General features: G+C 42.2%; 1 protein-coding gene across 4 annotated transcripts in view; it reads right to left on the bottom strand.

Moving 5' to 3' along the window:
* Window positions 1–673: 673 nt before the first annotated feature.
* The window catches only part of TNIP3 (TNFAIP3 interacting protein 3), a 49,731-nt gene continuing 28,793 nt past the window's right edge, over window positions 674–21,611 (bottom strand). For all 4 annotated transcript variants that reach the window (XM_050974092.1, XM_050974093.1, XM_030238727.2 and 1 more), the window contains 10 exons: window positions 20,394–20,480; window positions 18,860–18,949; window positions 18,221–18,286; window positions 17,209–17,340; window positions 14,970–15,098; window positions 12,624–12,740; window positions 10,169–10,294; window positions 8,608–8,766; window positions 6,012–6,072; window positions 674–1,118 (listed from right to left, as the gene is read on the bottom strand). In XM_050974092.1, coding sequence (XP_050830049.1) covers window positions 1,087–1,118; window positions 6,012–6,072; window positions 8,608–8,766; window positions 10,169–10,294; window positions 12,624–12,740; window positions 14,970–15,098; window positions 17,209–17,340; window positions 18,221–18,286; window positions 18,860–18,949; window positions 20,394–20,480 — 999 coding nt within the window. In that variant the 3' untranslated portion in view covers window positions 674–1,086. The remainder of the gene's footprint in view (window positions 1,119–6,011; window positions 6,073–8,607; window positions 8,767–10,168; window positions 10,295–12,623; window positions 12,741–14,969; window positions 15,099–17,208; window positions 17,341–18,220; window positions 18,287–18,859; window positions 18,950–20,393; window positions 20,481–21,611) is intronic.

Consider the following 21,611-nt stretch of genomic DNA (forward strand, 5'->3'; position numbering starts at 1 on the left):
GAAATACTCCTGAGCTACCAGGAAAGCAGGCAGGACATCTCCTGTCCTGCAAAAATCTGATTCTCCTTTCAGGTGGGGTCCCAGCAGGTTTGGATACCTGTTTGTCAACAGCAGCCTTCTTAAAAGCCTGAAGGGAAGAGACAATCTTGCCTGTAGATGATCAGGTAATGTTTGCTGGACCCTCATCCAGCAAAATTTTCTGAAAAAAATTATTGTCTAAATACAATTTCACTTAAAAAGCCAGGTTTTATTCTTGGTTAGAGGTTACATGACAATGTTGATATTCATTACAAGAATAATTTGGAAATATAAAGCCATATTCACCGAGAAGTTAAACCCACTCAATATTTCTACAGAGATTCCTGCAATACAAATAAGTACACACAGAAAAAAACCCATGTGATTGTGTTTTACATGTAATTTGAGAGCCAAAACAAAAGGAGATCTACCTGGACTCAAAAGGGGAAGTGGGCACCTTTCAGCTGGCCTGCCATGGGTGGTACCCTGATCACAAATACACCAAGGGGTTTAAACAGTGAAGCACATTTCCTTTTTACCAACCAAAAAGGAGAGGACAGAATTCAAGGTGATCAATCAACAAACCATTCCTTGGAATCAAATAAAAACCCTCATCATTCCCAAACAACAACAACCACCAAAAAAAAAACAAAAAAAAAAAAAAAAAAAAAAAAAAAAAAAAACCAACCAAAAAAAACCAAAAAAAAATCAGACCACTATTGGGCTTATAAGCTCTTGAATTCAAACCAGATGTGACAGTCTGAATCCTCAGCAAGAACTGCATCTCTTCTCATCAGGGTTTTTAAGAGATTCTCACAAGGCAGCACAAACAGCCTCTTCAGAACAAAGGGCAGTAACGCTTCCCAGCAGAATTTAACTGGATCCTGAGGATCTCCAGCCTGTATGAGCTGCTTTGCTATTGTCCTCACAGGGATTTTACCAGACATAAATCACATGCACTGAAGAGATAAGGAGCTAGCAGCAAAAAAAACCCAGAAGAAAACAGAATCATGGAGTTGCAAGAGTCCCTTGCAGCCTTTGGTTTACACTTCTCCAGGCCGGAGGCTGTCAGTGATGGGCTCCCTTCTCCAGGGAGGAATCTGCAAAAGCAAAACCAATGGGAATTACTGGGACATTGAGAAATCCAACTCATTTAGGAGTCATTTTCCTCCATTCTGTAACACTTTCACACACACCCCCCCTAAGCCAGCACTGCACTTCATTACAAGGCTGTAATCAAACCAGTACAAGGGGCAGTAGGAGTGAAGAAGCAAAAGAGAGTGGGGAGAGCAAAGAGTGCTCCAGGAGTCTCTGCCTCAACCTTCCTCTAATCCTGGTGGTTGACACAGAGCAAACAGTAGGGTCTCATGGCTTCAAGACCCCTGTAAAATCTTTCCAGACTTCCCAAAAGATCAGCTGGCATTGAGCAGTGCTCAGAGGGGTACACTGGCATTAGGTGCACCCAAGAGAGCAGCTAAAGCTGACAGAGGGAATAATGAGTACCCGTGGCTAAGCAGGTGTCTGTGTCCAAAAATGTATTTGATAGTAAGTCACTCAAGCTAGGAAAATAAAACAAAATTGAAGAAAAGAAAGATGCCATTGCTGGTGCAACACATGCTTCCTGAAGCTTGAAAAGGTTTTGGAAAAATGCTCTGACACATCTCTAGTAGCACAAGCACAAATGCAGTCACTGTTTCACTTAAAGAGAAAACATCAGGAATGATGAATCCTGATCTGTTGGCTCATAGAAATAAAATGATCAAATCCTGCAGCTGCTTAAATCACATATCCTGTTCCTCTCCCCAAGAGAATTTTCTGCCTGGTACTCTGAAGAACTACAACACATTCTGTGATCTTCAGCTCAGGCTGACTTTAAAAAGCACTTTAACTTCACATGCTCTGGAGTTAGGAATCAGAAGTGTGCTAATGGCCTTTTTGCAGTAGCAGAAATCAAGTGTAGCAGTAAAAATGCTGAAAATAATCCCATTTTCATTCCCAATGGGCATGGCAAGCTGCTAATTAAATCTGTCTTGACTGCTTGGAAGCACTGATAATTTCTCACGTAATGTATGCACTGAGGACACGCTAATACCAAAAATGTTAGGGGTCTGGGATTTTTTCCAGGAAAATTAAGATGTCAATTAATTGACTTTTTTTTTTTCCTGTCTGGTTTTTACTGAAGACCTCCACAAATCCATTTTATTCAGTTTTTCATATTTTCCCCCCCTCTCCCTACAGATGTCATTATTTTCAGTGGCAAACCCCACACTTCTCCCTCCTCTTCTTCCAATTAGCTGTAATTATAACAACATTAGCAGCAAATTAGGTGCCTCGAGGGCAAAAATCTGGGAAGCAGCAGACTGTGGAAAGGAAGAGGAGATGAGATTCTAATGGGAGTAAGCAGGCCCATCCATGTGCTCATCTGGGCACCCTTAGGGCTGTGCAGGTGGAGCTCTACTTTACCTGAGCCTGCCAAGATGAGGAGGTGACCAGCTGCTGCCACAAGCCACCAGAGCTACCCCTGGAGAGGGAAGCAAAAGGGTCCAGTTGGGCTTTTCCCCACACCTGGCATCACTGGATCCAAGGTAAAAACATCCAGCTCAGGCTGGAGAAACCCATTGGTTATATCTGATGTTCTGAAGGGGTAACTGGGGTCCTTAAATCTTTCTGCCAAGGAAAGAAATGCAGTAGGATCAACTGTGCAAATGAAAAAGCCAAGACATGCCAGCAGTTGCAGCATCCAAAAGGGTTCTTGCCCCGAGTAGGCTTTTGAGCAATAAACCTTTTTTCCAGAGAATTTTGCATTAAATATCTGGGTCCAGGGAAAATCTCCAAGATCAAGCTCTTTTTTACAACTGTCTTTTCAATTTTGCACAGTTAAAAAAGGAAGGAAGTCAATACTGCCTGCCAAGTAAAATGACATTAAGTACATTTGCTGGAAACCTTTTTGCCTTGCTCCTTAAAAATTAAAAAAAACAAACCCAACCCAAATCAACAACAAAAACCAAACAGAACAACATAACCAAGAACAAAAAGGTCAGAATCTGACATCAGGAGTGTAACAGAGCACAGAGAGACTTAGGAGCTAAATTTCCTCCTAAGGCAGCACTGCTGGTCCAACAAGACAAGGCTGGGAGAACTTAAGCACATTTTAGGACTAAGATTTCCTGCCCAGCAAGGTACCTGGGGAGGGGTCAGTCCAGAGGTGGGAAAGAAAGATTATTCTTGGAAATATATTGGGACCTTAAGGAAACACCTTTGCTTTTTTGGAAGACAAGCTGAACTTGGCTATGAGTTATCTGAGGTCCTAAGCAGCTTTTTGAGGGTTGGGGTTTTTATTTCCTCTCATTTTGCCCACCCTATTTTCCTCATCCTTTCCTGTTTTCTGATGAATTTATTCCAAATTTATTAGAAAGGGCTCAAATCTAAAAGAGCCAGATCCAAACCATCACACAACCATGAGAGCTCAGTGCTGGAGACAACATTGCATAAGTGGTCCCCTGCCAACTCCCAAAATACATCTCTGGGGAAAATGACAGTCTGGAGAGCAAACTTTAGAAAACAGCATCAAACAGCATTCATCAAATATCTGTAGCAAAGGGTTGGGGTTTATTTTCATTTAAAATATTCTTCAGAGATAATCCTATATTTATAGATGAGGGCAAAAAAAATGTTTTTCAGACAAAATAGAAAGACAAACAGGGCTTAAAAAGGGCAGCAGTCCTTTGAGACATCTTCCCCTTACCATGGGAGCAGCTAAGGAGCACAGTGTCAGTCAGAAGAAAAGCACAGATATGGTGACAGGAGAAGCAGAAAATGTGAGATTGCAGCTGGTTACAGGAGGAGCCCTGCAGAACCCAAGCTGAATGCCAAAGTACCTGAGTGCAAGCACCTTCCTCCCTCACAGGAGGGGGAGGAAAACACAATGAAGGTGCCTCTATACAAAGTACAGAAAAAATGAATAAGTTCTTCTTAGTGACATACACTTTGAAGTCCCAGTCACATTATGAGACTCTCACAGATTTCAGATATCTCTAAACCAGGCTTTTAAAATGAAATATTATCAAAAATATCAGCTTCCTAACTCATTTCACTGTGTTCAGCTCTGAAGTTAGAACCTGTGACCTGTGTTTCATAATTATTACTTAACAAAAAATGCCCAGCAAAGGAAAATTTGTTAAGGGAAATTTAAAGGTTTTCCCTAGGAACATCAATCTACTGAAATAGCATTCCTAAAGGAATCTGTTTTATGCCTAAAGTTGCTTCACTGCTGATTTGTTTCCTATGATGATGACCTAGCTCAGCAGAGAGAAGATTTATCTGTCCATTTATAATCTACTGAGCAAATGAAGGATGAGAACTGAGAATCAGGAATGCTCCTGCACATACTGGCTCATTTAGACCCACCAGTGTAATTAGCACTCGTACAAAATAGAGCAAAGAAATGGGCACATCAAGAACTCTTGCTCATCACATATTCTTGGAGCTTCTATCTTGGAAACCTTTCCCAAAATACTTACAGGCAGATTTAATGCAGACAACTATATATAATACATAAAGCCAGGCTGTGACTCAAGAGTGGGGGTTTGACCTCTGTGTGATCAATGGGTAAATGATCAAAATCATCTGTTTCAGCAGCCAGGATAAAGAGAATAAGAGCCCAGAGGGTGTTAAAGCAGACATCCAATGCTGCACTATGATGGGACTATTAAGAAATCCTCTTTAAAGGGGCTGGAGCAAAAAGGGAAGGGAAAAGCTCAAGTATCCCTGTCCTGTTGAGAAGGAGGTGTTTGGATGTTCTGGGCAAGGAACAGAAACAGAAAGACAGAGCACAGATTTTCAGGTAGTTTTTCTCAGGGAGAGGGAAACCAAGTGACATAGTCAAGCAAGGTGGAAGAAGAGCTCTCCTTCTCCAGATCCCCCCAGTGCACTGCCCTGGACCACAGCTGCAGTTGGTGGCAGGACTGGTTTCATTCCCTGTTATAAACATCCTCCCTGTATCCTCTGGTGCAGTAAATCACTTGGAGTTTGAGTGGGAGGAATGGTAAAATTAATCTCCTGCTCTGTTGTGCAGGCACAGCACTACTTTCCCTGTGTGTGACCACATCAGAACTCTCCAAAGAGCTGCTGTGTAATTATGGGATGCCCATCAGCCATTTTGGTGAGCTACATTCCCACTCTACCCTCTCTTCTGGGCAAACATGGATGACAGCAAATAATGGAACAGTTCCTCTAGAGCCATCTTCTTCTTCCAGATGTAACACAACAGCTTCTGGACTCAGCAGTCCCTGCCATCCCATGTGGTACCCACTGGCACCATGGGATGGCAGATTCCCACCCAGAAGAGATTCCTTGTGGTGTCCATCTTTTGAGTGGTCTGAAACAAGTACTTCAAAACACCCAGGAATGATTTCCAATCCAGATACAAATATTAATTACTCCTCCCCATTTCCAAAAAATAGTTTGTACTGACCCTTTGGCAAGTATTTAGCCCTGCTCACTTCCATGGCTCTGTTTTCAGGCCACCTGAACTACCAGAACAGACCAGGAACAGCAATGGGCATTCTGTCCTTAATGTGAAACAACATCCTGAAGCCTGCACTTTGTCACCAAGGACTCCTACAACTGCCCCTGCTGGCCCCCTATTTTGGCACATCATTAAATTTGGTCTTTGCTGGAGCAACAGAAGCTCTAAGGAGAATTCTGAGGGCATCTTTTCTTTAGGACTATTGCTAGGTGTTTAATGAGGCAAATGTGTGATCCCATAATGTGTAATAGAGACATTTTAAGAATTGCAACAAAGCTGTAACATAGAGGGCATTACCTCAGAAACATCACCTGTGGTGCACACACACCAACCTTGACTCTCCCAGGCAAAGCTGTCACACAAGCACTCAACAGACAGACAGGAAAGTTTACTCTACATCCCTCAAAGGGCTCCTTTTGAAAAAAAAAGCACATTCAATACACGCTCTGTACAGCTGTTGTCTTACCATTTGCCTTGTGCTGCACATCTGGCGGAAGCTGGTCAGGAACATACCACTGATAGTCTGGCTGCACAGAACAATAAAACATTATTGCAGCAATATGGACTTCACAGGCACTTCAAACAAAAGAGCAGTGACATGATAAAAACATAATTGTGCTGTGAAGCCTCTCATTAGCCATACAAAAGCAGTTTAAAACAAAATCTTATACTTAGGTTTGTTTCCACCAGTCTTCCAGCTTGCTTCCTTTCCTATGACATTAGAAAAACTTGTGTAAACCTTTCTAGATCCCACAAATCACAATGACACATTAAGAGAACCAAACCAGACTTGAAAAGGGCTAAGGAATCAAGTGCAGCAGAAGATACCAGCAGGCATCTCCCTCTGCCAAAGAACCCCAGAGAAACCCGGCCCACCCAACAGGTGAAGCTGCTGCAATTTGAATGCAACTGTAGCAGCTGGAAAATGCTCCAGTGTGACAGGAATGAGCCATGGAATAAAGTTCTCTCCCCTCCTCCCTTGGCTCACAGGTTAGCACTGCTGTTTCTACAGCACTAGTTATTATCAAATAACTTCCTGCAAACACCGTGGGATAGGGAAAATTCCCATCTTTCTCCTAAGAGGAAGGACTGGGAAGGTTATGTCCATGCAGACACAGTTTTGTCCAGGGAAATCTTGGAAAAAATAGTGTGTTATAGTTTATACCACCCACTGTGGCAAATGAGTAGCAAATTACCACTAGAGAAAACAACTTTGGAACCAGCCATTTCAGCTGAAGCTGAGTTAGGCTGTCTGTCTGGAACAAGTAAGTCCATGCAAGCTTGTCAAAGTCTAGGTAATTGCTGCTTCAAATTAGCTACACTGGAAAAATGATTCATGTTTTGCAGAAATTACTCTGACAAAATCATTGAGTAGCCCCAAGGGGAATCTTGCAGATTTCAATTTGCAGGGAACAAATTTCATATACTCCTACAGAAGTTTTGCCTGAATTAAGATGGCAGGGTGAAGCTGTAGATAGAGAAAACAGATTTAACTTTTATGTTTTGCTGTCACTCATGCTTATACAGCAGTAATCACTCTCACACACTGTCAGGAAAAAAAGGAGCTATTGCATTTCATCTTGAATTGTACCAGTCACAGACATTATTCACTAATTTTTTGTGCTTGTGTGCAAACAAAGACTTTGATACAAAGCTTTTAGCACAGGTAGTTTTTCCACCAATGGCTCAAATTACACTCATTTGCATTGCTTTTTTGAGTTTCTCGTGAATTTTATGTGTTCTGATCAATTCTTCTGTTTTTATGTACCTGCACCCTGCAAACTTGAATTAATTTCAAGAACAAGATGTGTATTTCACATCAGACTAAGCAAAACACTTCTACTGGAGTGTAAAAAGGAAAGAAAAAAAGCAAGAAGAGAAAAAGAAGGAAAAAGCAAAAGCACAGCCTAAACATGCAGGATTATGTATCAGGACACCCATTAAATTCTAACACCTTTCTTCATTGCTAACAAATTGCTCAGGGAGGTACCCAAAGCTCAGAGCAGCAATTCCCATAGGCAAAGAATTGAAAAAAAAAGGGGCAGAATGAAACTGGGAGTTACAAAGCAACCAGTGAGACTGACACCGGTGCTCCAGCAGGAATGACAAAGCCGTAAACCCAGTGATCCCTCACAGAATTAGAAACCCAGATGATGAAAGTTCAGGGAGAGGAGCCAAAATAATCTGGGCCAGTGTCCAAATTGCAGGGAAAAACATACTGCAATACTTCCAACTTTGATAAATAGGCAGATAAGCACACTCCTGAAGCACAGAAATGACTTGTCTGACCACAGCTTTTCCATTGGATTTCTACAGCCCGAAAGCCTTACATGCATTTTGCAAAAATGCAGCTATAATTTCTCAAATAATGAGCATCTTTCCATATGTGACAGCTTTATAGCCAGAATCAGATATTGTCTATTTAAAATGACATTCACCATGTTTAAATGCATTCTCAGTAGATTGGAACAAGCCAGCTCACTTAGATAACCCAAAGCACATCAAAAATGTTCTTTGAAGCAGTATTTTCCTTGGAATAAATAACTCCCACTCACAGAACCTGCTCCAGTGCAAAGCTATTCTTCTTCATGCTGAGGAAGACATGAGGACCCTGTTGTGTTCCAGGAAAAAAGGCACATTTTCCATTGTGTTAGCCACACTCAGCTACAACTTGCACTTCTGCTGATTTGGTTTTTATTATCTTATGTTGAAGGCTCAGAGCAGATCCCCACTTCTGAAGTAGGGTGATTAGACAGCTAGAAAGAGCTCTGAATATCTGTCATGGGAATAAATTCATCTAAGAAATCAGCAAGACTCCAATGAGACAGCCTTATTTTTTAAATTAACACACAAATGTAAAGGAACCCTGTTTTTCTTCTTAGTGCTGCTACAGATAAAAAGTATTTGCCAAAGCGAATTCGATCTTGATCTGGACTAAACAAAACACTAGGAAAGCACAGATTCAGTTGCTGTTGAGGATGGCAGGGTGATAGCACCTGTGGTCCCCATGCTGTGAGGAAATCAGTGTCCCTGTCACACACAGGGGATGGTGGGGACCTTACCGAGCCCTGCTGCTGCTGCTGTGCCCTGCGAGGCGCCGGGTGTGCCCGAGGAGCCGGGCAGTGAAGAACCATCCCACAGCCCCCATAACTGACACATGGGGAGAGGAAGAGGGGAGCTGGGTAACTGGGCCTCTCAGGCTGTACTGGGAGGTCATTTGTCTGCCAAGAATATAAGAACAAGAATAAATGCGTTAGCAGTGGAATACGACCAACAGACCATTCAGGTACAAGGGGGTTGCAATGCTGCTTGCTTAGATCCTTCATACTACTTTATCATTAAAAACATTATTTAAGACAGCTGACTTGTGCCACACCACAGTCTTGACACCTTTTATGTGAGGAAAATATTGATCCCAAGATTTGACAAGCACATTACTGTGTCTTTTATATTCAAAACCAATTCTGTACTTTCATTACACACAGTTGCTTTCAATAGTTGAAGCAGAACTACAGGGACAGTCACTTGCATGACAAGATAAGTAAATAATTCTGGTATAGGACCAAAGTTGTTTCCCTCAGATTTGGGTCTGCCTTTTCTTAGGCCCTCTGCATTCCAGTAGAGTCAACAGCAATTTGCCTAAGGACAGAGTAAGGAGGGGTAAAAGATGATTAATATTCTGTGACTCTATGAGTCACAACTAAATAATTTGATTTAAGAAAACAAACTAATAAATATTTTATATGCTTGCTCTCATCTTTAAAATCCTCCACAAGCTCTCTTTAATCAAATCCCGAGGCAGGAAGAGATAAACTGGAAGATCTCCAGTGTGAACTGTTGGTGCACTGGGCAGCACCTGGCCTCTGACACTTCAGCAAGACCCTACTACCTCTGGTTCATGGCTTGGTTGAGAATAAGACAATCCTGAAGTTTGTGTGTCACAACAATGTTGGGGAGGACAATAAATCACCGCAGAGCATTTTGGTAATCAGCCGTTCTTTTAAAGCATTGCACAATTTTGTCAAGACAGGAAACCTCGGAATTTCGTCATTCCTAAATGAGGATTGAGAAAGCTCTGAGTTTTGCATGCCATGATTTTACTATGGCTTCCTACTGACACTACTTTGAAGAGATAAAAAGAATGTTGCAAGAAAAAAATTATTGCAGAGGCTGCTCAGCTAATTTGTATGGAGAGCATTTTTTTCCTCAGTGATATTAACATCAGTCTGTAATTCAATTGCAGAGGTCAGGATTAACTACAGAAGCTCTTTATTCCAAAAGTTGGTTTGATCTTACAGCTCTTATATCAAGTGCCAGTGAAACAATCAAAGTCCTCTGAACTTGTTTTCGGTTGTGTCTACCCTCCCCCTCCTCCATTTTCAGATAGGTTTGAAAAGTTTTTGCAATAAGTACTCCCTTCATCTACTTATTTTGGAAGTCTTCTCTAATCGTTTCTCATCTTCTTACTGCATTACTTCAGAATGATTTCATCCCAGGTGGTGACCTCATATAAAATCCAATGTCAATTAATGGAAGCCAGAAAGCCTTGAGTTGTGTGGAAAGTGAGAAAAAAAAAATAAAATACACATGTGCTGGCAATAGAAGCTTTCTTTGGACTCATACCTGAGAGCTGAGTTTACTCAGTTGAGATTGCAATCTCTCATTAATTTTCTGCAATGCTTCTTTCTCCTCATTAAGCCTCTCTCGGTCAGATCTCTCCTTCCTGAAATCTTCCTCGTATATTTGGACCTGCAATCGTCATCAACAGTGTGTGAGCTTCAGCAGGGCCACTTTGTGGTTTGGTTGCTTTCTAAACACTGCCCAAGCAGAAGGGTGAATTCCAAGGGGATCCCTGCTCCCTACAGTCCTCCAAACAAATGTTTCCCTGGTCTTTTTTTGTGTCTGATACAAAGTTGAAACCGAAATTGAAAGTTGAAACAGTCCCCAGGGCCGGTTTTTGTACAACCTTGCACTCCAAAAGCTGACTGGCAAATACCAGTTTCAAATATTATGAATGAGATAGCAAATACTAGTATCCATCTTTTTAAGGGATTAGCAGTAGGAGGACAAACATTTTACAAACATTTTTTCGGTTGTCTCTTCAGTTATGGGCACTTTTAACTCCCTCCTGTATATCTCAGGTGCAAGGAGTCAGAGAAGAACCTCCCCAGCCCAGTGTAGAGGCAGAGGGGAGCATAATGTACACAATTCCAAGTGGAATGGAATGTACACAATTCCCAGTGGAAATACAGATGTTTGACCCTGTTCCTAGAAAATAAGCTGCCTTTCAAATGCTGAAGGGTGCAGTGGCTTAGCTCTTTTTTATGTGGTCAGGAATCACAGAGCTTCATCCCATTAAAGAAACTATCTGACCACCCCAGACACAGGCAGCAAGCACACAGATTTGGAAAGAAAATACAAATCCATAAATTATTTGCTGTTAAGATGACTGCCTTAATTCTTCAGCTAATGGGGCAGGCATCCACCTGGTGAGAAGCTGGACGTTGGTGGCACTTCTACTGACAAAAAACAGCAAAGGCATGTTTGGGTGGGAACCACCACCAGAACTTTCAGAAGCCCTTTCATGTCCTCTTGGTTGCTCACTAAAGCCTGCTGACAGTCTCTTCCCAAAAAACTTGCTTGCTGTGGCTCATGCCCTGCCCATGGGAGAGATCCAGTTTTCTTTTTGCTGGAAGCAGTGCTATGACTTCACAGAAGGACTAGAAAAATGTTCATACCTCAGGGGAAGAAAAAGGTTAGCACAGGGCTCTATAAAATCTTTTCCTGACCCTCCAAAGCAGAGACAAAACTGTCACTTGCAGAAATCCTTGCATCCCTTGTCCTTCTACACGCTTCTCAGTGTTTCCTCATTTCTTCTCTCCCAATTCCTGCTCTGCTGTCCCACCTCCCTCCCACTCCCCAGCTGTACAATCTGCTGGAGCTGCAAGGGAACCTCTTTGGCACAGTTTTGTCATTTATCCTGCTGCCCTGAGAAAGAGGGGACACCTCCCAAGGAATGAATGCCTTCATCTCCACTGCTGTGACCAGGGATGGGCTGATGACAGCCAAGCTCCTGTGGGACCCTGCCACGTCACTCTTTGTCCCAGGAGTCCCTCCTCCATCCAGTTAGAGCCTTCTGCTCCATTCCATGAAGAAGGAAGTCTGGACTCACTGTACTGATTTATACAACTAGAAAAACACATTCATAAAATGGATACCCCATGAGAACTTTGGAAAAAAAACTGGTTTACTCTATTTTATTGTGTAGAATGAAATAACTCATTACTGTACAATCAAGTGCAGGATTTTGTTCTCCAGCATGTGGCAAACATTACATTAGAGAGCAAAATCTGGCTCTGCTGTCAAACGTGACAGAAACAAGTATTTTATTCCCATTGAATAAAATTCCCATTCTGATCACATCCATTTGTGTGTCAATAATGTTAACCCTGACACTATCCAGGACAACAGACCTGAAGTGTTAAAATTATCTGAAAACTATATTGTTTTTAAACAGATTCTTTCATATGGAAAGAAAACCAGTGCACAAAGCATTTGAGTTACTCAGAACAAAGATTAAAAAGTAAATAAATACAAATCTATAGTCCTTGGGATGCAGGTTATGAATGCAAATGGTTTGACTCACACTTAGAAAAACTGCAGTGCCAACGCTCTAGTTTTCCAAGACTAGGATCTTTGGATAATTCTCTACACTGGCAACTTCTAAGATAAAAGGATCAGAAAACACAACCAGTAATTAATGAAATTTAGCATTCCCTCTGGATGACATCCAGCCCCTAACAGAGCTGGCAGGACACCTCCAGGAGTCAGGAGAGCCATTCTGCTGCTTTGAGTCCTCCACAAGTCCTTGCTCCAGTCCTTTGCCAGGACTCAGTTTCACTGTGTGGACTCTGCTGTGATAACAGCATCTGGGGAAACATCATTCCAAGGGACTGTGGCTAAACTGCCTCTTCCCTTCAGAAGCTCTACACAGCAAGACTACCAAGCACAATCCCTGGGAGAGAAGGCAAAATTATGCTGTGTGAAATCCATCCAGGCTCACTTGAGCTGTTCTTACCTGCTGTTTAAGAACTTCAAGTTGGGTTCTCATCTCCTCAAGGCTGTTCCTGTCACCCTTCCCTGGAGGAGTTCCTACAACAGGTGGGTGCTGCTTTTTCAACGTGTCCAGAAGGGCCTGCAACATCAAACAGCAAAATTACTAAACAGAGATTCACTACATGAAAAAGAAAAAAAGATCCTTGGAAATTATTAGGAAGAGGTTTCCCCTTCACTTTTAGTTGTTTCAATTATATACACTGGATATAAACCCACTTTACTACAGTAAAGTCCGACTGAAACGTTTTTTGCACTAAAAGTAGGAATTCCTTCACGAGGAGCAAAGCAAACCCTCCTGTTTGAGAGGAAGTCGTGCCGTCTCCATAGCTTGTCACTAGAGGGAGTTACGAATACACACAACACTGGTACCACTCTTACCTGTTTTACACTAAATTCTGCCACAGTTCTTTGCAGACTTCATTTTTACAGTACTACACAGCTCTCCCTTGGATTGGAATAATTAAGTCACCCCTACATCTCTCTGTCTATAACTACACATTATAATTATATATTATTCTCTTTACTCCAGCACAAATACCATTCAGTTCTTTTCCTTCTCTCTCACCTAAAATAGGAATCCCTGACTTCATCCCTTTTAGAAGTTGAATTCATGCTGATGATCCTCAGCCCTCCCTTGCTCCCAGACTCAGGCAGGAAGGATGGAAGATATTTGGAGGGGGAAGAGGCAAACAGGGAAGAAGTGGCCAAGCAGAAGAACCAGCATCCAAAGTAATCCAAGGATTGGTATTAATTACCCAAAGCACAAGGAAAACCAAGCACTTTCCATGGAAGCATAGAAAAGGAAAGCTTTTTAACTGATGAGTTGCTGTCCCTAGGAATTGTGCAGAAGTGAAACTGGTTAAAACAGTGGCAAAGTTGGTGTTCCATGCCAATATATTCAGAAGGTTGAACCTAAAACGGTGAGGGTGAAAATACAGAGACCCTGATTGCTGATTAACCCTTCTTGTGCCCCTTTGAATCCCCCTTCAATACGTTTTTGAGGAGGTTCTACAACTCAGAATTACAGATGGGGAAAAAAAGAAAAAATCCGGAAAAATCAATCTTCAAAAAGTTAATGCTAAGGAGAGGATTATTTTTAAACTGCATTTGGACACAATACTGCAAGACCTTGCTTTATCCATTCACATAAAAAGAAGAAAAAGTTGTTTGATTTCAGAGAATTTGTAATAATTTCAAGTAGCTGAACCTCAAATAGCAGGGGACTAAAGTTAAAAGCGCACAGGGGGTCCCTTCCTGTCTCATGTGTATTCATGACATGAGATTTTAAGGATGCAAACAGACAGAAAATCAGAAAATTACTGTTGGGAAAGCATATATGAAATTGATGTTTCATTTAAAAGAATGATCTATATACCCCATCTGTCTTATTGCAGCCACATCATAAGACAGCAAAATAAACATTTAAATAAGTTGTTTGACAAACAAGGCATTGAATGAGAGTTAGACTGGAGCTTTGAGCAAGTCCTGTCAATGCATTTCAAAAAGAGCTAGAGATCATGGGTTCTGTCAGACTTTTTCTTATGGCAGCATTATGTTTTTGGCTTGACTTTTGCACATCATGGCCCTTTAGCTTATTAAAGCACTTATTCAAGTTACACAGCAATGGTTACTGCCATGCATTTCCTCAGGAAGTGTTTGTGGTTCACCATTAAATACAAAATTGTTAGAAAACACCCACTGCTTTATGTGATCTTTTGATTAAATAAAATTACATTTATTACTTTCCCTCAGTTTAAAAAAAAATTCCATGTAGCTATTTAATGACAATTTCCTCAGTGAGACATATATACACACAATATTATAGGTAGGAATACGTGTGCATATGGATTTAAGCACTAGGACAGGGCCATGTCTTCTGAAGAGAAGCCATCATTCTCAAAGACAGAACACATGTTAAATGAGTTTTTAAGCTACGTGACCTTTCTTTTCAACCACAGTCCTTCACTAGGTGCATACAGAAGCATCTTTGTGCCATTTCCTCTTTGCTCTGAGGAGGGAGGATGTAAAAGGGGCTTAGACATGACATGTAGAGAGGTTTCACAGGAGAAGCCAAATACTCTCTGAATTTTTCTCCTTGCAATGCAACCCTGCTACCTGCCAAGCAATGAGACCCTGCATGCACAGGTCTGAGCTGAAGTGAGCTCTTGCTCGTTTCCCCAGCTCCCAAATGGTGATCATGGGTTTGCCACCAGGTTTTTCACCCAGAACTGAGAAGCTGCTATCTGGCAGGCCAGTGACAACAGAGATCCCAGAGTTGGAGGAATCAGTAGCTCACTCCTGCTCCTACCTTGTTGAGACGACTTATTTCACTCTCATAGTATTCCTTCCTCCTGCTCATTGAGGCATTCTTCTGCTTCAGGAGCCTGTTCTCTTCCTTCATTTCATGGAGAGCTTCACTAAGGACCTCTGTATCTTTCTGGGATGCAAAACCACAGAGAGATGCTGCAGAAATGCAGATGGAAGCATTTTTCAAGAACAATTTTCCAAATAATCTTCTGTCTGACAGATGTGCTGCATTTTTGTTGTCCCAAACACAGTTGGGAAGGGAGGCAGCAGGGAGGCAGATCATTAGCACACCCAGATATGATAAAGTCTGTAGAAATTGTTTTGACCACTCACCATAGGATCAGACAGAGACAACATACCAGACTAAACCCCTGCTCTCTTCAGTTGCACAAAGGCATGGGAATGCTGGCAGGCCAAGCAGATCAAAATCACATCCACAGTTACCCCAGATCTGCATTTCTCTTATGTACTCAGAGGATAAGACCAGGGGTAAAGTTAGTGGAGGGCCCAGCCATACCCATTGCCATACAAATTTGAAGATGAAAACAGAAAAAAAAAAGTATTTCAAATATTTTCTGCAGCTGCTTTATGAAAATAAAAAAGTGAGATCCAACAATCACAGGCACAGCACACCAGAGGAATGGATTTTTTTTGTGTAAAAGGCTCATCTCTGTGCAGCCAGTCACAATTTGGGCTCATCAGAAATTCATCACTGTGTGCTAATTGAGCCAGTGAAAAACACCCCTAAGTATCTCGCTTGTACATGAGGAAGTTTGACTCTGCTGTGCTCCAAGTCAGCTGGGACAGTTCATTTTCTCCAAAAACCAGGCAAGACTAGCAGGGTATCTGCAATAAGTATAGGAACTCATCCAGAAGCTAGCTCAAGCTGACAAGCACTTACTGGCTGAATGTGAAACTTTCAAGAAATTTGCTGGTTTAAGACCAAAGTTCAATGCTGGTTAATTTCTCCCACCAAAAAAAAAAAAAAAAAAATTGGACTATATTGTCATTTAGTTCATTATTCAGGTGTGCAGTAAAAAAAAATCATAGAAAGTGTACTACTCATCCTTATTTTTATAAAATGGTAGTTATTTTCCCAGGTATCCTACATTAAAAGGCAGGCAGTAACATGAACAAAAAGATGGACTGTCTCACAGTGAATCAACACTCAGAGCAAACACAGGCAGTGATTCAGCAAGTACATAACATAGTTTGTCTTAAAACCTGTAAATTGCTCCATGGATTTGGAATCAAGTATGTGCTTAGCTGGAACAAATTGATAAGCAAGTAAGATGGATGTTGTGCTTTTGCAGATGTAAGCTAAGGGGGTTGCATTTCTTTTCCTGCAGCAGCTAACTTGCATTTCATCTGAGCCTGGAAGTGATGCAACTTGTTTCAGGTTACCCTGTGAATAGAGAAACCCAACTTCAGCCATTATCACCATCCAGAAGCTCTCACCAGAGGTCATGAAGTACATGACACCATGAAGCAGAATGAGAAGAGGAAGCACCCCTCTGTGGGGTTCCTAAAATGGAGCACAGAGGTTTGTGTAGGTTCCCATCATTCAGGCTGGTGGTTTTACTGAGGTGGGAATCCAGCTCAGGGACCTAAATTGAGATGCAAAAGCCCACCACAAGAGCCAGTGCCCAAGGAGTCCTGAAAGAGCTGCCCAACCACTCTGAGGGTGAGGTGAACACCATTCTGGAGCAGCTGGTCAGCCCAGACACTTGCAGCCCTGATTACTGCACTGACAGTGTCACTGATGTTTGCAGGGAGCTGAGACAGCTGCACATGTATGAGAGCCTGTGCTGTCAAGACCAAAGCCTGGGTGGGGCTGGAGCTGCATTCACACCTTGAGTATTTCTTGCCAAGCACTGTGTGTAACATCTGCACTGCTGTTCCTCTTCCATTTGAAATAACTGCAGCATTTCCCTCCACAAAGAAATTCACCCTGAGCTGAACTGTGAGGAGGGAAATCTGTGCAGTAGAAATCAACCTGCTCTTGGCTCTTGACTCCCCCACACCCACACACACTGATGTGCTCTCTGCCACTCATATGGAAATGACTCTTTCTCTACACACAGTTCTGTGATGAGGCAGCTCAGCAGCCTTGGGTAGGATACTGAGGAGCCACAGTCTCACCTCTGGGCTGTGCACAACCCACGCAAGGGGAGAAAGATGAAAGGCAAGAGAGAGCTCAGCCCAGAGCACACAAGGGGTGCCACAGGGCACCCTCCTACCTTTTCCTGCTGCAGCCTCTCCCTGCCCAGCACTTGCCACCTCTCCTGCTCTGGATGCTGCCAGTGCCTCTCCTGCTCCAGCTCGCTCACTCTCCTCTCCGACACGTCCAGCCTTGCCTTCATCTCTGCCAGCTGAAAAGCAAGTGACACACCATGAGGGGCTCACTGGGCATTCTGAGAGGCACAGCACCTTCAGGGTGATGAGCCAGAGGCATAAAACAGTTCCAGAGTAAATGAGGAAGAGCCATTTGGATTCCTCTTCTCTTTGGGGGAAAAAGAAAAGGAATGATTCAGATCTCAGCAAATCTTTCTGGAAAATATTGGAGAGAAATTTTTCCTGATAAGCATATGAATTCATTCTATAAACTTCCTGTTCATCGCAGGAAACAGAAGATGAGAAGTGTCAGTCAGTGAACCAACCTGGGTTCTGGAATACAGACAAAACTGTAGGCACTGAACTTCACCAGGCAGCTGATGACAATGTCTGCAGCAATGACACCACACAGCCATAAGCAGGGAATAAAAGCTATGTCATTGGATCTTGGATGTAAAAAAACCAGAAACCAAAATATTTCTTTCTAATTCATTTTGAGAGTCTCTGCTTACAGAGGGCAATTTTCCTGGAGAATTTACCCAGACTTCACAAGAGATGGGACAAGAACCAGCCTAAGTGCGGTGATGTGCATCAGGGGCTGGGCACGCCAGGCTGATTTTCAGTTAACTGTGCTCTCAGTTACAAGCAAATTTCACTACAGTGTGGAGGGTATGAAGATCTCTGCTATCATGTCCACCATGACCCACTGTTTTAGGGAGACCCTGCTTGTCTGGTTAGTTTGTCCTACTGAAGACTGACACACATTGGCTTCACTTTTATATGATGAAGGTTTTTCAATTTATGAGCTCAAGACAAAGTAAGATATTTACCATGGCTACGGCTGGCTGGTGTTGAAACACAGACTTAACTGTCAGCAGGTGGCACACATATTGCAACAGAAGTTGTCAGCATTGTTACCTGCTTTTCATAAAGCTGTTTCATACTTCTAAATTGATGATCCCATTGCTTGTTCACCTCCAAAAGCTGTAATTACCAGGAAGGCACAGTTAATAACACTTATTTCAACATTTACGGTTAATCAAAAACAGACTGGCATTCTAATCCTCTGTCAGTGAGTGTTCCCAACCTCCTCATCATCTGGCCAGTTCATTTATTTCAGAAGAAGCAAGTTGAAGGTTTGGCAAGCCTTGCAGCCCATCTGCCAGTGCTTTGGTATTTCGGTTAAAGCACATGAACATCCAGGAAGCAGCACTCAGGAAACATGCAAATACACAACAAGCTACAGGTGGATCATCTGCAACACTGCACAAATCCCAAGCTTCAAATCCCAAACGGCCAAGGGCTTTCCTGCTAGTTTTCTACAAGTTCCATGAACATATATCCAATTAAAAAGGTCTTTGACTTCAAACAAATGAATGGAAGACCCCCACTGACTGGGATACTCCTGAGAGCAAACCCTGCTTTTTGTTCCTTGGCCTTTAGCAATAGTGGTCATTAATAAGATCTGCCCTTTGTACTAAATAAACCTCTGCTCTTCCAGATCCATAGGCATGGTACAATCAGGCACCACGTGCTTAAGGGAATATTTAGGATTACCTCTCGTCTCTGTCTTTCCAGTGTGAGGATCTGTTGCTCCAGAGAATTGGATGATAAAGGCTTCTTTTTGCTCAGTAATGTGTGCCTTGACTGGAGAAAAGCAATGCTCAGAAATTAATGCTTCTGGCCTGTTCTCTTCAAGATTCTCATGTAAAGCTCCCATCCACCCTGACAGGTGCACTTAAAGAAACTGAAACAAACATTTTGCTACACCAAATTTGTATCTAAACACCTGCACACCTGCTGGCAGCTGATTCTGGAGCATACATCTGCTTTAAACGCACTCAGGCTGTGTTTTAATTGAAGCATTATGCAAACAGCCACCGAAGTAACCAAAATTGTATCTATTTGTACCATCTGAGACACAGAACACAGAACAGGATTTTAATTACCTTGCAGATGGCAATACAAGCAAGTAGTACAAGCCACAAGAGTTGAGCATGACTTGGAGAGGGTGGAAGTAATTCCCCTCATTTACAAGAACTAGAATAATTAGTAGGATTGCCCCTGGTAAGTGCTTGCAAGCCATACAAAAAACAAATAGGCCATTTGGAGAAATTTAGACCAGACTGCAATTGTTCCATTTTTTCCAAGTGTGGAGTTTTACCCATGCAGGACAGCAGCAGCTAGACCCTCACTTTTATAATGGCAGTGTTCTGTATCATAATTTCCAAGAAGTTTCCATGGATTATCATGAAAACAAACATGTGATCTATTAGCAATCGAGAGAGAGCTGTACTGGAAAAAAAGAGACAGCCTCATAAAAATAGAACATGGTTTGGTCAGACACATGCTCAGGCATTTTTGTTTCCCTCCCTAAATTCTCAACCACTGTATGAAAAACAAGAATAATGGTGTGAGCACTTCTGAGGTCTGGAATAAATTTTCTGTAGATACAGAATTTAATGCTGAATACCAATGAAGACCAAAGGACAGTTTTGCTGTGTCTTTTCAAAGGCAAAAATCCCAACCACATATTTGCCCCATGGCCAGTCCTGCTGAACTCTGATGTGGAGCCCTTGACATCCAAGCCAGAAAACACTTAATCCTTCTTCTTGTAGCTCACTGACATGTTTTATTTAGAGTATCTGAAGCAATACCTGGCAGCTAATGGAGTTATTCCCATGCTGAATTGCTTTCAGCATCTGGGCCTTAGGCATATATTGAAGAGCATGTTTAAGAATAGTAATAAAGTGAATAGGACAACTCACAAATCTAACAACTACACATACACTTGGCACCAACTAGCCCAAATACTGCTCACACAAGTTGTGGGGCCACTCAAATGAGCCACTTTGCACCCTTTGTGCAGCTTCTGGGGGGCAAAAAACCCCAGTAGGAAAGGGCTTCTTTCTAAGAATGCCATCTGCAAAAATAATTCTAACATTTCCTTCCACTCTTACACAGTTTAAATAACTCAGAAAAATCTAGTAGAGCACGAAGATCAGTCCATAAATGTCAATCTACAAAGTGACCTACACCAGCTCCTGTTAATCAGAAAACACTTCAGGGAACAGCCAACACAGCCCCTTACCTGCAATGGTTCTGCTGGAGCTTCCATGTCACTCCCACCTGCCCAGGTGCATCCAAGCCGGCCTGGAGCGCTTCCTTCACTGTGGCTCTTTGGAGGAAGAACAGCAATCAAACAGATTTTATGTTGGCTAAAGGAGCAGGAGAATTGCTCTCAGACCCAAAAGATCCAGGACTGCTGCCTGTGGGAGCAGCCACGGTCCAGAAAGTAGGGGTGGAATTCTGATGTTAACCTTTTCCTCCTTCCTGGCTGGGGCTTCCCAGAATGGATGAAGCACAATGCCTATGACTAATGTGCCAGGCAAGGCAGCTCTCAGCTTTGTGTGCATGGAAATCACAATTGCCTGGCCAGTTCCCCCCTGAGAGGAAGTTGCATGTAAGAGAAGGAAGGGTATTTGCTTTTTCAGTAAATAAGTGGACAGGCTTTTCTATCCTTGCTTCCAGTTATAAAAAAGAACTTCAGTAATTACAATTATTGACACTAAGAGTGAACTATCAGTATAGAAAAATGAGTGAGTCATGCTTCTAAAGGAGCAAGAGCAAAGTCAGTTAACAGCTACAGGGAAGAGCACCCCCATACAAAAACCCCAAGATGTTTAGGGGAAAACCAACACTGGAAAATTGATTTGTTTCCCCAAAGAAAAGCTGCACATAGATGAAGAATGACAGATCTTTTATCTGCACGTCTGCCATTTGCCTTACCTGAGCAGGGATCCAGCTTCAAGACACCCAAGACTTGGGCACTTAAAGGTACCCAATACTCCAAACCTGTGCCTCAGTTTCCCATTTGGAGGAAGATGTCAGCCTTACCAAGAGAAACTCACAGAAAAGATGAACAAAGAAAAGGCTTCCACAAATCTCCTATACAAAGTCAGAATGAAACAGAAAAGTGCAAAATGTTCTCGTCTTCAGTCTTGGAATTCTGAATAATAATGGATTTCAGAGGGAGGCATAAAAGAAAAATTCTGCTCCTTATTATGCAAAGATCTCTGGTCTATGGCTTTTTCAGTGGCAGCAAAGGTTGCTTATTTCCTTTTGAAGGAATGAAATGGAAGCTAGCCGGTGAAATTTGACATAGAATAATAGAAACCCCTCTTTCAATTTCCAAAAACAGATTTAGAGAAAGTAAAGAAATCCTGTGAAATGCTGAAATTTTTCAGTCACATTCCAGATCTCTGGTTCACAATGTGCGACTAAGCAACTCCTCTTTTGCAAGATACAA

This window comes from Serinus canaria, chromosome 4 (genome assembly GCF_022539315.1).
Source record: "Serinus canaria isolate serCan28SL12 chromosome 4, serCan2020, whole genome shotgun sequence".
Taxonomy (NCBI): Eukaryota; Metazoa; Chordata; class Aves; order Passeriformes; family Fringillidae; genus Serinus; species Serinus canaria.